Raw genomic sequence first — 13,025 nt, 5'->3', positions numbered from 1 at the left:
GACAGTGCCAGACAGACCAAACAAGCATATATCTTGCATTACGTCGGTGATGAGAGGGACCTCACTGATCATTCATGGCCCATTTGCTGATCACTTATCAAGCGTACAAGTTTGGTTTCCAGTACGTACAAGTAGAAATAAGTACGTTTGCTTGGTAAATTTACCTAACCTGTAGCTTATAGAAGGAAATAAATTAAGAGGAGTTCAAATTAATGATCAGGTTGGTGTTTACCAAGATCATTTCAGGTAATCCACCAAACTGCCAGTAACTAGTTGTAGTTTCATCCAGTGAGTGATGGGGCTTAATGTTTCTCTTTCTCACCCATGGTTCATGAATATTGCATATTGATGGTGAAAGCAGAGAGTTTGATATTAAAATCGATCAAGATGCCAAAAGTAGCAGATCTCTACATATGCTTAACAATCTTTTGATGGTTAAAACTTAAAAAGACAAGTATATCTATCAAGGATGTAAACAAGTCAATAACGCAGACAAGTTCTGCCCAACTCTTTGGAGGATTGATTCATACTCATATAGCTAATTAAAAGGTGTATTTGGTTCGTAGTAGAAAATGGAATGGAAATCCTATAATCCGAATGGGAATGGTCTATTCCTATAGTCTGTTTTTCAAATAAAAATAGGCATGGGAATTGGAATTAACAAGAATGGGTTTTCATTCCCAATGGAGGGGTAAGGAAAGACCATTCCTTCAAATGGGGGAATGAGATGAGTGGAATCAGAATAGCCCATTCTGATTTTGATTCCAGACCCCTATTCCCGTGAACCAAATGGGGCCTAATTTCTCAGACTTAACTCTTCTTCTGTACATAATATTTTGATATTAGGATCATTAATTGAAGTTCATATTTACAGGCAGTTCAGTGCAAGATGTATGCAGCCTTGCTCTGCATATACAGAGAGGATGTTTCCAAGATTTGAACCCTAGTCACCCAGGTCACAATGAAACAGCCCCAGTATTACACCAAGGCTCATTCATCTAGAGGCCCAATAATTAATATGTATTCATTAGAAGTGGAGACGAATTGAACCTTTCACAAACTATTCGAGTTCATGAGTTTTTGAATCGAGCCAAATTCAAGCTGAATTCTCTAGCTCGAATTGAATTCAAACCGAGTTTGAATAACCAAATATTTGGCTCAGCTTGAATTCACTCCTAAGATTCATCCCGATAAGTAAAAACTTGAGAGAGAGAGAGATTTCGCTTGGCTCGTATTAGCTGAGCTAGCTAGCTTTCTCATTTACAGATTTATCTCATGCACCGTGCGGGAAGAAAGGACATGGAAGGACGAAGTGCTCTAAAAAGGAGCATTTAATCAGTTAAGTTGGGGATATTTTTTTGTCAATAGTCATGTTAGGTTAGGCATTTAATTTCTTTGTTTTTTTTATAAGTTAGTTCAGGTTAGGCAAACACCGTCTTTTGTAGACCCAGTCCACCCTAATACAAACAACAGAAATGACTCATCAAGAGATTACGGTAAAAGGCATAGATGCTGCACCACATATAGATAAAGATATAGATATATCTGCATATAATGACCCCAAAAAGCATGGTTTTTAAAAATGAACCACTGATCGAACTGATTAGGGGTCCGGTTATCAGTTTGAACGATCCGATTGTTTAACTTGAACGGCCGGCCCATTCTGACAAAAAAAATAAAAAATTAAGAAAATTAGAAAACAGTTAGAACCGTTCGAACGATTTAAATGATTAACCGGCCGATTCAATGGTTTACTGACCAAAATCAACAGTTTTAAAGAAAAACGGAATTCCCGGTTTTTTCAGTCCAGTCCAATCCGGTTTTGAAAACCATGCGAGGACCACCCCACAAGCTACACTCATATATCTCTCTGGTCCCTATCCATGCTCCAATATATAACATGTCATCACCAGGAGCACCCTGATCAATCATTCAATTCTGAGCTTCAGAACAACTCCAGAAATCAGTTTGAGATGGGCAAGATTAATATTCCTAAGAATGGGGGAGGGAGAAAAGGAAGCATGGCCATGATGCTAATTAGGCATCTCAAGGAAAAGCTACATTGAGGCCTCACACTTGCAGCTAGAAGCATGGGGAGCGATAACAACATGGAGTTCAATGAAGTAGAGAGAGTTTCCACAACTCTGGCATCGGATGTGAAGGAAGGACACTTGGCAGTTTTCGCGGTTAAGGGTGGCGAGCACGAGAGGTTCATCGTCGGTCGAACTGGGTCATCTCACTAATCCCGGCTTGTTGTTGTTGTTGAGGGATGCTGAAGAGGAATTCGATTTAAAGCAACAAGGAGCTCTTCTCATCCCCTGTCGACCCCAAGATCTTCAGAGGATTCTAGGAGGCGGGACTAAGCACAGCAATATCACTGCTGCTTGCACCGATGATGTGTGGACTACTACTACTGCTTCCAAGATGCCCCTGATGATCGACTGCTTCTAATTATAACTCTAAAACCACAATTATACTGTAAGAATGTTCAATGCATCAAACATTGAGAAAGTGACAAGTCTATAAGCGATTATAGTTTATACATGTCTAATGCTTATAATTCTCTTTATCTATCTAATAGCATCTCTCCAATTGATTTCTCTTGGAGATAAGCTGTGTATAGAAGTTACATGTATGTGTGTAATTGAACAATACAAGAATGAACAAGGGAGAAAATTTCTAAGAAACTATACTCTGTTTGTTTCTTCCTGACCCCTCTACGTACCGGAAAGCTAAGCTCGACCCACATATTCCTTGGTTCTGAAGATCTCTACAAACAAATTATACACAAATACAAGCTTTAGTTGGTTGTAGCATGTTATGTGATGCCATCACTTTACATGTTTTAATTGATTGGCTTTCAAAAAAAAAATTTGCAGAATTTGTGTTCCACTTGGAATGGCTCAATGCATCTTATTTATTGCAAATTACTGTTAATTAAATAATACTAATCTAGAAATATTATTTTCTTTTAAGTCATTTTTTATTTGAGACTTGAGAATGAATTAATGGGTTAATTTCTTTCCCCTTGTTAGTGCTAAGAAAAACATGAAAGGATGAACAATTTCACCAGGTAATATTTAGGCTGACAACATGATTATTGATTAACATTAACCCTTCTTAAGTGGAAGGGCATTCTGCAGCTGGTTGTTTTCAAGACTTGTAAATTTCAAAGATTTATCAATAGAGCTGGATTTGACATTTCATCTATGCTATCGGCACTGTTAGATCCATCGTGCAAGCCAACTACGTACCAGTATTAACTACACAAGTGCATATTGGTATCCCAATTTCAAAATGTGCTATTCCAATAACTTAATTACTGAAAACGATTCATTAATCACAAGGGCCATTAACAGTAGAAGAAACAAGAAAAAGAATATGGCAAAATTGTTCTCCGATGACTACCTCCAGCGACGGTCTTCTCTAGATATGAGATTGTAAAGAGATGAGCAGAAGCAACATCCATAGAGACTTTGTATAGGAGATAAAGAAAACAGTTAGGATAAAGTGACTTCAATATGGTTAATTGGTTGAAAATGAAATAAATTAGAAAATTAAATGACACCCAAAAGTCATTTTTCTCCTTTTACATGACTAAACTGATAAATTTTGGGAATTCAGGTATTATAATGGCACATTTTGAAATTTGGGTACTAAAATAAAACTAACGCCAAAGTATAAGATACTTATCTACAACTTATCCTTCTTGCATATTAAATTGAAAACACGCACAGAATAATCAGTTTTCCAGGCTTAATTTGACCGCTGGGCTGTTAACATTTTATTGGGCCGTCTAAAGAAACCCAAATTTTAACTACAAGTCTACAAAACACAACCATGGTAAGGCTAGCTAATAGCTAAGCTGTTCAGTCTCCACAGGTCTGATGATTGATTATAGTATAGGAGCCAAACTTGCAGAAAGATTTGTACTATCGTCTGCCCATTTGTAATGCAACCGTATTGATCGAGAAGGACGTTACCTTATGTATGGCACACTAGCTCACTACATAACATTAATTAGTATGTTGGAGTTGGATTGCTCATCTCGCCTGCCAAACAAGAAAAATATCAGTCCGGATCTCTTACACATCAGTACTGCAATAACAATAAATTGTTAAGGGATGGTTCCTCACTCATCACTGCATGAATGGATCATGAGAACTTCTCGACTTAACAATATCTGGAGAGAGACAGAGAGAGAGAGAGATGGATAAGCAGGTTGACTGTGTGGCCCAGCCCATCTGAGACTTGACGGGGCTTCCAGAGGATTAAGTCCAGGCCCCGACATGACCGTCTGTTGCCACCTCATATATCTATGGGCTTGTCATTGTCTTACTTCCCTCATGGGTAGCATGCATTATACCCTGATTGGTGAGACAGATTACCTATAACCCACTGCAGGATAAGGGATGGACTTTTCAAAGTTAAGGACTTACAGTTTACCATGCATGAATGAGGGATCAGAAAGGGCGGAACAAATGGACCCTTTTATAGCCAGCCTTTAACTACGGCTTTACATCGATCCTAAGGTTTCTGGGTCATTTAGATCTCTTTTTTTGCCAAGGACATTTCACCACCACCCGGCTGCAATATGGATATGGATCCAGAGAAGAAAAGATGTGGAAGGATAGGCCGAACCTGAACCTTCATATATTGCAGAGCGCAATGACCCCGGCCTGATCAGTGCAGCACATGCAACGTTAACGACGGTTCAGTGCAGCACAGAAACCTTAGGATCGATGTAATATATTGCTTTGAAGGATAGGCTTTGATTATCAATAGAAGAGTGAATTCTTCATATATTGCTTTGAAGGATAGGCCATCAAAGCCTGGCCTGATCAGTGCAGCACATGCAACGTTAACGACGACCCCACACGTATTGCTTTCTCATCACCTTCATATTAATTACTATATAAGAAGAATTCACTCTTCTATTGATAATCAAAGAATGAAGCAATCATAAGCGTTACTAGAAATCACTTTTCTTCTGAGATGGGCAAGCACAGTAAGAGAGGGAGTGAGAAGAAAGGAGGGATGGAGATGGTCAAGCTTATGCTGCAAAAGCTGCAGAAGGGCTTCTCACCATCTGCTAGGAGATTCGAATGCAACAACTACAGATCAGAGTTTGATGAAGAAGAAGTCAGAGACACTATAATGCTGCCAGTGCCAGCAGATGTGAAGGAAGGTCATTTTGCAGTTTTTGCTGTCAAGGGTGCGGAGCAGAAAAGATTCATCATTGAATTGAGTTACCTGACTAACCCTGAATTCTTGAGCTTGTTAACTCTGGCAGAAGAAGAATTCGGGTTCAAACAACAGGGAGCCCTTGTTGTCCCTTGTCGGCCGGATGATCTCGACAGGATTCTAGGATTCTAGGAGGGAGGACAACGGAGAGAACTGCTACCAACGCTACTACTGTCTATTGATCTGTGGGGCTGCTTTTAAGACCCCATTGATCGAATGTAGCTAAGAGCAGTTACGTAGTATATGAATGTTTAAGACATTGTTGATTCATGGTTGAGAACTGCACCCAGGCCAGCATCTCCATTTCCATTGTCGCGGAACTAGTATAAGTTTATAATTCTTTGTTCTTTTACAAATTTATTTGTAAAGCAATAAATTACAATAAGAAACAAGATTCATCATCATCTTAAGTCTTGTCCGGCCCCAACTATATAGAATCGGCTACATATATGAATCCTGTTTCTTCATTTCATTGTGTTCTGTTCAATGCCTTATCCATCGTCAAATTATGAGCACTTAAATCCAATGGGCGATCATCTAGATAGTCCATGTGTTTAATCCCTCCTTTTCTCTTTTCTTTTTGGATGAAATGTATGATAATGTTCTATGAATTCAGTCCCCTTCCCTCGTCTGTTCAGGCCTATACCAGTACCACATTTTAATTCCCTAATCTAAAAACTGTAAGCATAGAAAAAATGATAATAAAAGTCTTATTTTGGACCGGGGGGAGTGTGACCCTTTGGAACCTAAAGTCTTATGTTGCCTCGTGAAAAATTCCTGGGTATTTGGCCTTTTATTTTTTTTTTTTATTATTATTATTATTTTTTATTATTATTATTATTTTTATTTTTATTTTTTTTTTTTGGGGGGGGGGGGGGGGGGGGGGCGTCATTAAATTTTACATGTTACAAACATTACAAACAGAGTAGGCTGTAATCGGATTCATCTGCATCGTCATTCACATCTGATTATCATATCAGATTTCAGATGGGATTCGGGACTCGAATTTTAATCGAATCAAATAGGATTAAAACCACATCCATTATGATTAGTAATCGAATGCAAGTTCTAACATTCAAACATAGAATAATCGGATTTGGGGTCAAAATCGGATATCACACCTTCAGAGTTTATTAACAGCCTACTACAAGGCAGGGTGCACGTAACGTGAAGTTCAGTGAACTTTACCACAGAGGACCTAGAGTTACACAGGTTTGATCTCACTTCCATGTACAGAGGGACGTTAACTGACCATCTCATCGGGATGGTTATATAAAGCTTTTGTTGATGATAATAAGTGCACTCTAAATGATTCCATTGGCAGTTTTCCATCCACTCAAAAGTTCTTATCTGTGTTTGACATCATAGGAAATACGATTTTTTATCTTTTTTATTTCCAGATAGAACAAAGAGAAGTGGCAGATTATATTTATTTGGTAAACTTGGGAGTGTTCTTATCCATATAGGTAGGAAAATTTAAGGGCATATTCGCTTTTAAATAAGTGTGGATCCCACAGCATACCAACTTTTTCTTGGGTACATCTTCCAGGTGTGGGGGAAAATACTAAAACACCAATTGACAAAATTACTCCTTGTAAGAAAACAATATATGGGTAAAAATGATAAACTAATTTATTGGGTAAATTTCATGATTAAAAGAACACCGGTAAATGTATTTACCTTGGAATGTATTGCCTTAGAGATAATGAGCTTTTTCTTTTATGGTAATTTACAAGGAGATAGAGAGTTTTTACTGCCTTTTTTGGTTCAAAATGCTCAAGTGCCAAATTGTTAACTGCTTAATGACAATTGGGGTGGAGAGAGAGAGAGAGAAAGAGCAATCAAGGGTATGAAAATACATGTTTAGATTAGGGGTGTTTCATCAAAAACTGAAAAACCAAATTGAAAAATCCAATTAACCAACCTGATCAATTTGGTTTTTTTGAAAAACAGAAGCACCAATTTAGTTTTTGATTAACATAGAAAAAAAAAACAGTGGTTAACCAAACTGATATGTATTATATTGAAAATTATCTATTTATAGTATATATATTATAAACAAACAAACAAGCAAACAAAAAAGGCTTGAAACATTGAGCCCAACTATATATTTTTTCTATCTTCATTTCATTGTGGAAAAAAGCTCTAACCCCTTAATCTAAAAATAATGCCATCGATTAGTTCATTTTTTCTTTCGCATGTTTTTTTCTTTTTTGATTTTTTTAGTACTAACTACCTTGTTAGGAGTAATAACATATTTCATAAAGGCAGACTCTAGATATGACACAGATGGCTCCTTATAGCTATAGGGGCTTTGCAGTTTATTAAAACATTGCAGTTTTTTTTTCTTTTTCATTTTTGATTTACATACCCTGTTACCCCAAATTCAAAACATTGTCGGGAAGACAAATGATCACAAGCATGCAGTTTATTAAAAAAAGGAAAAAAAAATACAAGTATTAAATATCTTTAATCCTTCATCTCTTTTTAAGAAAAGCCAGTCAGATTTCTTTTCCCTTCCTTTTATTGACAATGAAATATTGCATCCAATAAGATACTTCATTACTGCTATTAGTCTTGTTGCAAATAGAAACTGTTTAAAAGAGAATAATGCAAAATATCTTGAGAACTATTTTGCACAGTAAAGTAGTTACAATTTGAAACAATACATGAAAACCGATGACAACCTACTTTGGGAATGAGCATACAAACAAATAGAATAATAGATTTGAAGTAAAAAAGCACCTTTTAAATACTTTGTTAATAATAATACCTCTGAAATTTTAATTTATTTGTTATTATCGACAAAAAATAAGTTTTGCTGGTTGACAGAATTTGTGGCAACCTAGAGGATATTGGTTTTCCAAAGATAATAGAAATGCTTTCTGAAATTTTATTATAACAGGTTATTTTATTACCAGGAAATAAAATTAAAGGGGAGAGATAAGAGGGCTTGTCTCTCTCCCACTTTCTCTTGTACACTTTCTTTTAAATTCAATGAAGTTAACAGTTATTCATCAAAAAATAAATAAAATTAACATTTTTAAAATCCAGGGTGCATAAACTCTCTTGCAACAAAAAGGAGAGGTAATAGCAGAAGTCCTTGAATTCTCAAGGAAACAGAAAACCTTTTTGATGCAAGGGGGAAAGAAGATAACTGCTCTGGAATCAAAAGTCCTTGAGCCATCTCAACTCTGTACCATGCTCATGAACCAATCGATTTAATTGTCAACCCAACTGGATGTTTACCCATCCAAGAAAGAAGTTCTAACTTTTAAATTATCTTTCACCATTTTAAGTTTCAAATCTCAATTGAGTGATTCAATCTTGATCAAACAATTGACCAGTCCAAAGGAACCAGCAAGTCAATCTAATCAGATTTTTATTAACCAGTCACAAAAAGGAAACTTACTGGACTCATGAACGCCTAGACTTTGAAACTATTATAATGTCTTCTAAGAAACTGATTGGACAGAATTGATGATATAGACATTTCAATTAGTCCACATGCCTGTCAATCTTAAAGCATTGAAAGGATAGTGAAATTCAGTAAGCCTAACTTTATGTCAAAAATACAATTTTCTTTTCTCAAACATACTAAATTACATAACCTTACGGTTTCAGAAGGAAGAAAGTGAAATCATCATCAAATATAGAAAATATATCATCTCATTTTACAATATATAATACATAATAATACAAGCCAAAAGAACCTCGCTATCATATAAAACTATTTTCAGAAAAAATGTACAAGATTGGTCACAGTAGCCATTCTGGAATAGAATTCATTTTACAACTGTGGTTCTACTACTTTACCTCTGAACAGTTACTTGGACCCACAGTCTCTCTCAAGCAATTTGATATTGCCATGACAGCGGCTTCAATAGATGCATCTTCCCCCTGTTTCAATCTCTGGATAATGTGATGTTGCATCTTGATAAAAAAACGTAGAAGAAATCATTGGCCCTAATGACAAAAAATATTTCATAACAGCATGAGCAAAAGTTCACCTTCTCTTTCCAATAAAACATGTTCCCATATTTCCCTGCCAGACGGCTCCAGAAGCTACGTGGTATGTCTAAATCAACTGAAGCCCCAACATTGAAGTTCAATATATTGCCTGATCACAAATACATTATATATGAACCATATATGGAATAAGGCTTAACCTAAAAATGGAAATGCATTTCAACTCATTTACCAAAGGTGGGGTCAGCAACAAAGACAATTGTTCTATCATCCACTTGCCAAAAATCTCTAATTGCTAACCCTGTAAAAGAATGAGAATCTCATGAAATATTCACATGTAGAAGAAACAGACCAGGCAAATGCATGCACAAATTATGTAAGATCATATCATATGATGCTTCAATCCTCAACTCTTACCTGGTGTGTCAGGGTAATTTTGTGCCAAAATTCTCAGCTTGAATCCTGTATCTCTTTCAAGATCAGCTATCTCCTGTGTAAGCCTTTTCTCCTGCTAGTGATCCGACCAGCATCAGCACATTTCCCTCATCCATTCCTATTACACTATAATAAAATCTTATTGCATTTACTGTTAGAACCAATATTTTAAGACACAACCCGGAGGCTGAACCATTTTTCCTCCAGGTGGATGGGTCATTGGTTCAACAGTTGTGGTCAACAGGTTAACCAATCACGACAGTAAAAAGTTCCAAAATAAAATGAAATAACACATTCAAAATGGGTCTTTGACCAAGTCAAAAGTTTTTTATGATGTGGCATGTTAGATATTGACCTGTATGGAAGCTTGAAACTGTGACAGGTCACCAGTAAAACACTGTGAGAATAAATATATGTTCCTTTCAGATATTACATGACAATTGATGAGCATAAATTTTGAATCAAAAGTTATCACAGATCATACCCAACTGATCAAAGTGCATTCGCAGATGAAATTTTAAGGAACTGGGAACTTTGTGCAGAATGAGTTGTGGTCAAACATATGCAAGGTTTTAAGATTTTTTGGACAGTTTGAAAATAGAAGAATCAGAAATTTTTTGAAGGTCTAGAAGTCTTTGTACTGTAACAAGTAATTTCTTAAAGGTTTGGACTTTGATGGTGGATGCTTTTAGTGATCGTTTTCTTTTTTTTTTTTTTTTTTTTATCAGCAGTGCTTTTAGTGATCTTAATAATAGAAACTATAGCAAACAGCATCAAGTCTTGGTTGTATAAGGTGCTAAACACATTTTTTCGTTAGAATTTAGAAAGAATGGCATCCTTGTTTTTTGGTAATAAAACGATTCATTAAGAATGAAGCAGAAGAAACACAACAAAACACAGAGACAACCAACAATGACACACCACAACACAGACCATAGGAAAGAAAAGACCCTATTAACCACGAAACAGAAGAAACACAACAAAACACAGAGACAACCAACAAGGACACACCATAACACAGACCAAAGGAAAGAAAAGACCCTATTAACCTACACCCAATGCACGATCCACAGAATATAAAACTGACCTCTACAAACAAGACAGAAAAACAAAGGCATCTGTGGCAGATATAAAATTGCCATATGAAACTTCTTTGCTTCAGATTGCCATGATCTTGAAGGATAAACACATATTAATCTGTAAAAGTAGACTGAGTTCAATAATTTCATTAAAACGTAACAGATTAGAAGGACAGTATGCTGAACCCAAATAGTTGCGACTTTTAGGTATCACAGTTTGCTAATATGAGGTTTATGGTATTGCAGTTTGATTGTGTAGAGACTGCCACAAAACCTGGAAAATAGTGGACTTTTATGTATATTTCCCCAATTTCTAGCAGAACATAGTTTCCATTTGGGGAGATGAGCTACTGAAATTATTTCTACTGATCTTGGGAAGTGTGGAAAACCAGTTTCCTTTCCACTCCCAAAATACTTTGATCACTTATTCAGTTTGAAATCAAAAGATTCTATCATATTTGGATACAAATTGATAACCAAACACCATTATTTTTCACTTTGTAAATAAACAGAAAAATAATCCTAATAGAGGCTATTTTTGCATTTTAACTTTATTTGTTTATGTGATGGTAAAATCGTTTTAAGTTTTTTCTTATATAAAACATAGGACTTCCTTCTATAATATTTATACAACTCTTTGCATCACAATTCAAGTTTCTCTAGAAAAAAAAAAAAAAGACTTCATGATACTCAAAGACTAATGCCTCAAGGCATCTCATGCATATGAAGGTCTTAGTGTCTACTCCGCCTTTTAGGGCATTGCTTCCCTGTAATCCATTGCCATTGATGTCTACCATACCTGACCAGCAGACAGGAATCCAGCCACATCTATAACAGGGCTAAACTCTTTAGGAAGCAATTCTGGCTTGTTAACCCCGACTTTCGCCTCCACACTTCCAACTCCTACAAAGTTTTGTTTGCTTTCTTTTAAATCTCCAGTCTGGATCAAGAAAAAAAGAAATCTCCAACATATCGAACAACTTGAAGGAAATTAAGTCCCAATAAAGAAAGTGTTAATTCCTATTGGCAATTTGAAGGAATAACAGAATAGGCTTCAAAAAAAAAAAAAAAAAAGAATAGAGTAAAATGTAAAATGTGACAAGAACCTACTCTTAACACTGAACATCCCGATGCTTGTGTGAAGAAAAGTCATGGAAGAATATGAAATAACATCCCCTCAACAGCACAAGGGACAAAGAAAGGGAATATGATTTTAGAGTCTTTGAAAAACAGAGATCGAAATTCCCACCAATAAAAGAGATAGTCCATGGGTATTATTCCGACAAATGGTGCACACAGCAATTGAAGCAATCCTGACAAGCCAGTATGGTGACATAACAAATTTCCGTTAACAATGAAAGAAATGGTCACACATCTTCAACGAAATGTCCCATCAAAATCCAACACAAGATTAATATTATGAAAGAGGAAGGAGACCAAACCACAAGGTCCACAACCCCTTCATCAGTGAAATGCAAATTCCGGCATCGATTGAACTTATATTACTTCAAAGAAATGCACCGCATTAATTAAGTTCGGAAATTCATTTAAGTTCAATGAGAAGAAGGATAGCTGCAGATTCCAGAGCAATGACGCGCTTAAATGTTCGAGTTAAGAAAGACCCTCTTTCTAAAAAATAAAAAAGAAACCAGATAAACCCTATCAAAAGGGACGAAAACCAAAACCAAACAAAACCGAAAGTGGACAATCCTAAGTCCTAACCAATCTCTAACGGAAACACTTACCAGTGAGCGACAAGGCTAGTGCAAGAGCACCTGAGAGCGCGAAATTTAAAGATTTGGAATGAAAATCAGCAACCCATTTCTTTAAAGCAGGTGCATTTGTCGGCGAAGAGAGAGAAGACGAAATCGTCATCGGTCTTGCAACCAGAGCCAGCGAGGAGGCTCTAGTTTGAAGAAGAGGGAGGGATGAAGGAAAGAGGGCAAACGCCATCTCATCAACTTCCAGTTCCAGTACCGCGACACTCGATAGAGAATAGGAAATGCGGATTTACGCCTGCGGATGAATTTTTCGATTTTCTAAGGCTTGTTCGTATTCCATACGGTTCCACAGCAAAACAGTTAAGATCAGTCATCGCAGCCACACATGACCATCTCATCGTATTATGTACGGAGAGATGTTCCGAATGCACGGAAGTAGTATGTTGTGAGTAAATGTGGGTAGAATTCTTATGTACTGGAGATTCGTAGCGTGTGTGTTTAAAAACCGAACCGATGACCGATCTCGGCCTGGTTTTCTTTTCAGGTGGCGGCAGGTCACTAATTCGACCATTCCGTT

General features: G+C 36.5%; 2 protein-coding genes across 3 annotated transcripts; one reads left to right on the top strand and one right to left on the bottom strand.

Annotated features, from left to right (window-relative positions):
* The first annotated feature begins 4,995 nt into the window (after positions 1 to 4,995).
* Positions 4,996 to 5,376, top strand: LOC148869044 (auxin-induced protein 6B-like). Its single transcript, XM_088969893.1, has one exon. The coding sequence runs from the start codon at positions 4,996 to 4,998 to the stop codon at positions 5,374 to 5,376; it is 381 nt and encodes a 126-aa protein (XP_088826019.1).
* Positions 5,377 to 8,804: 3,428 nt separating this feature from the next.
* On the bottom strand, positions 8,805 to 12,820 carry LOC148869043 (thylakoid lumen 15.0 kDa protein). Of its 2 annotated transcripts, none has more exons than XM_088973612.1 (6): positions 12,473 to 12,820; positions 11,527 to 11,630; positions 9,631 to 9,721; positions 9,446 to 9,514; positions 9,255 to 9,364; positions 8,805 to 9,144 (listed from the first exon to the last, which is right to left on the bottom strand). In XM_088973612.1, exons 1-6 carry the CDS (start codon positions 12,678 to 12,680, stop codon positions 9,052 to 9,054), a joined length of 675 nt encoding a protein of 224 aa, XP_088829738.1. In that variant the 5' UTR covers positions 12,681 to 12,820; the 3' UTR covers positions 8,805 to 9,051. The 2 variants fall into 2 exon arrangements, with proteins under 2 accessions (XP_088829738.1, XP_088829737.1); XM_088973611.1 differs by having other exon boundaries at positions 9,631 to 9,724; positions 12,473 to 12,778.
* Between the last annotated feature and the right edge of the window lie 205 nt (positions 12,821 to 13,025).

Source organism: Nelumbo lutea, chromosome 2, assembly GCF_056320005.1.
Source record: "Nelumbo lutea isolate HS-2025 chromosome 2, American lotus-T2T, whole genome shotgun sequence".
Lineage (NCBI taxonomy): Eukaryota > Viridiplantae > Streptophyta > Magnoliopsida > Proteales > Nelumbonaceae > Nelumbo > Nelumbo lutea.
The sequence above is the reverse complement of the archived record's forward strand: the minus strand, read 5'-3'. Positions and strand labels throughout refer to the sequence as shown.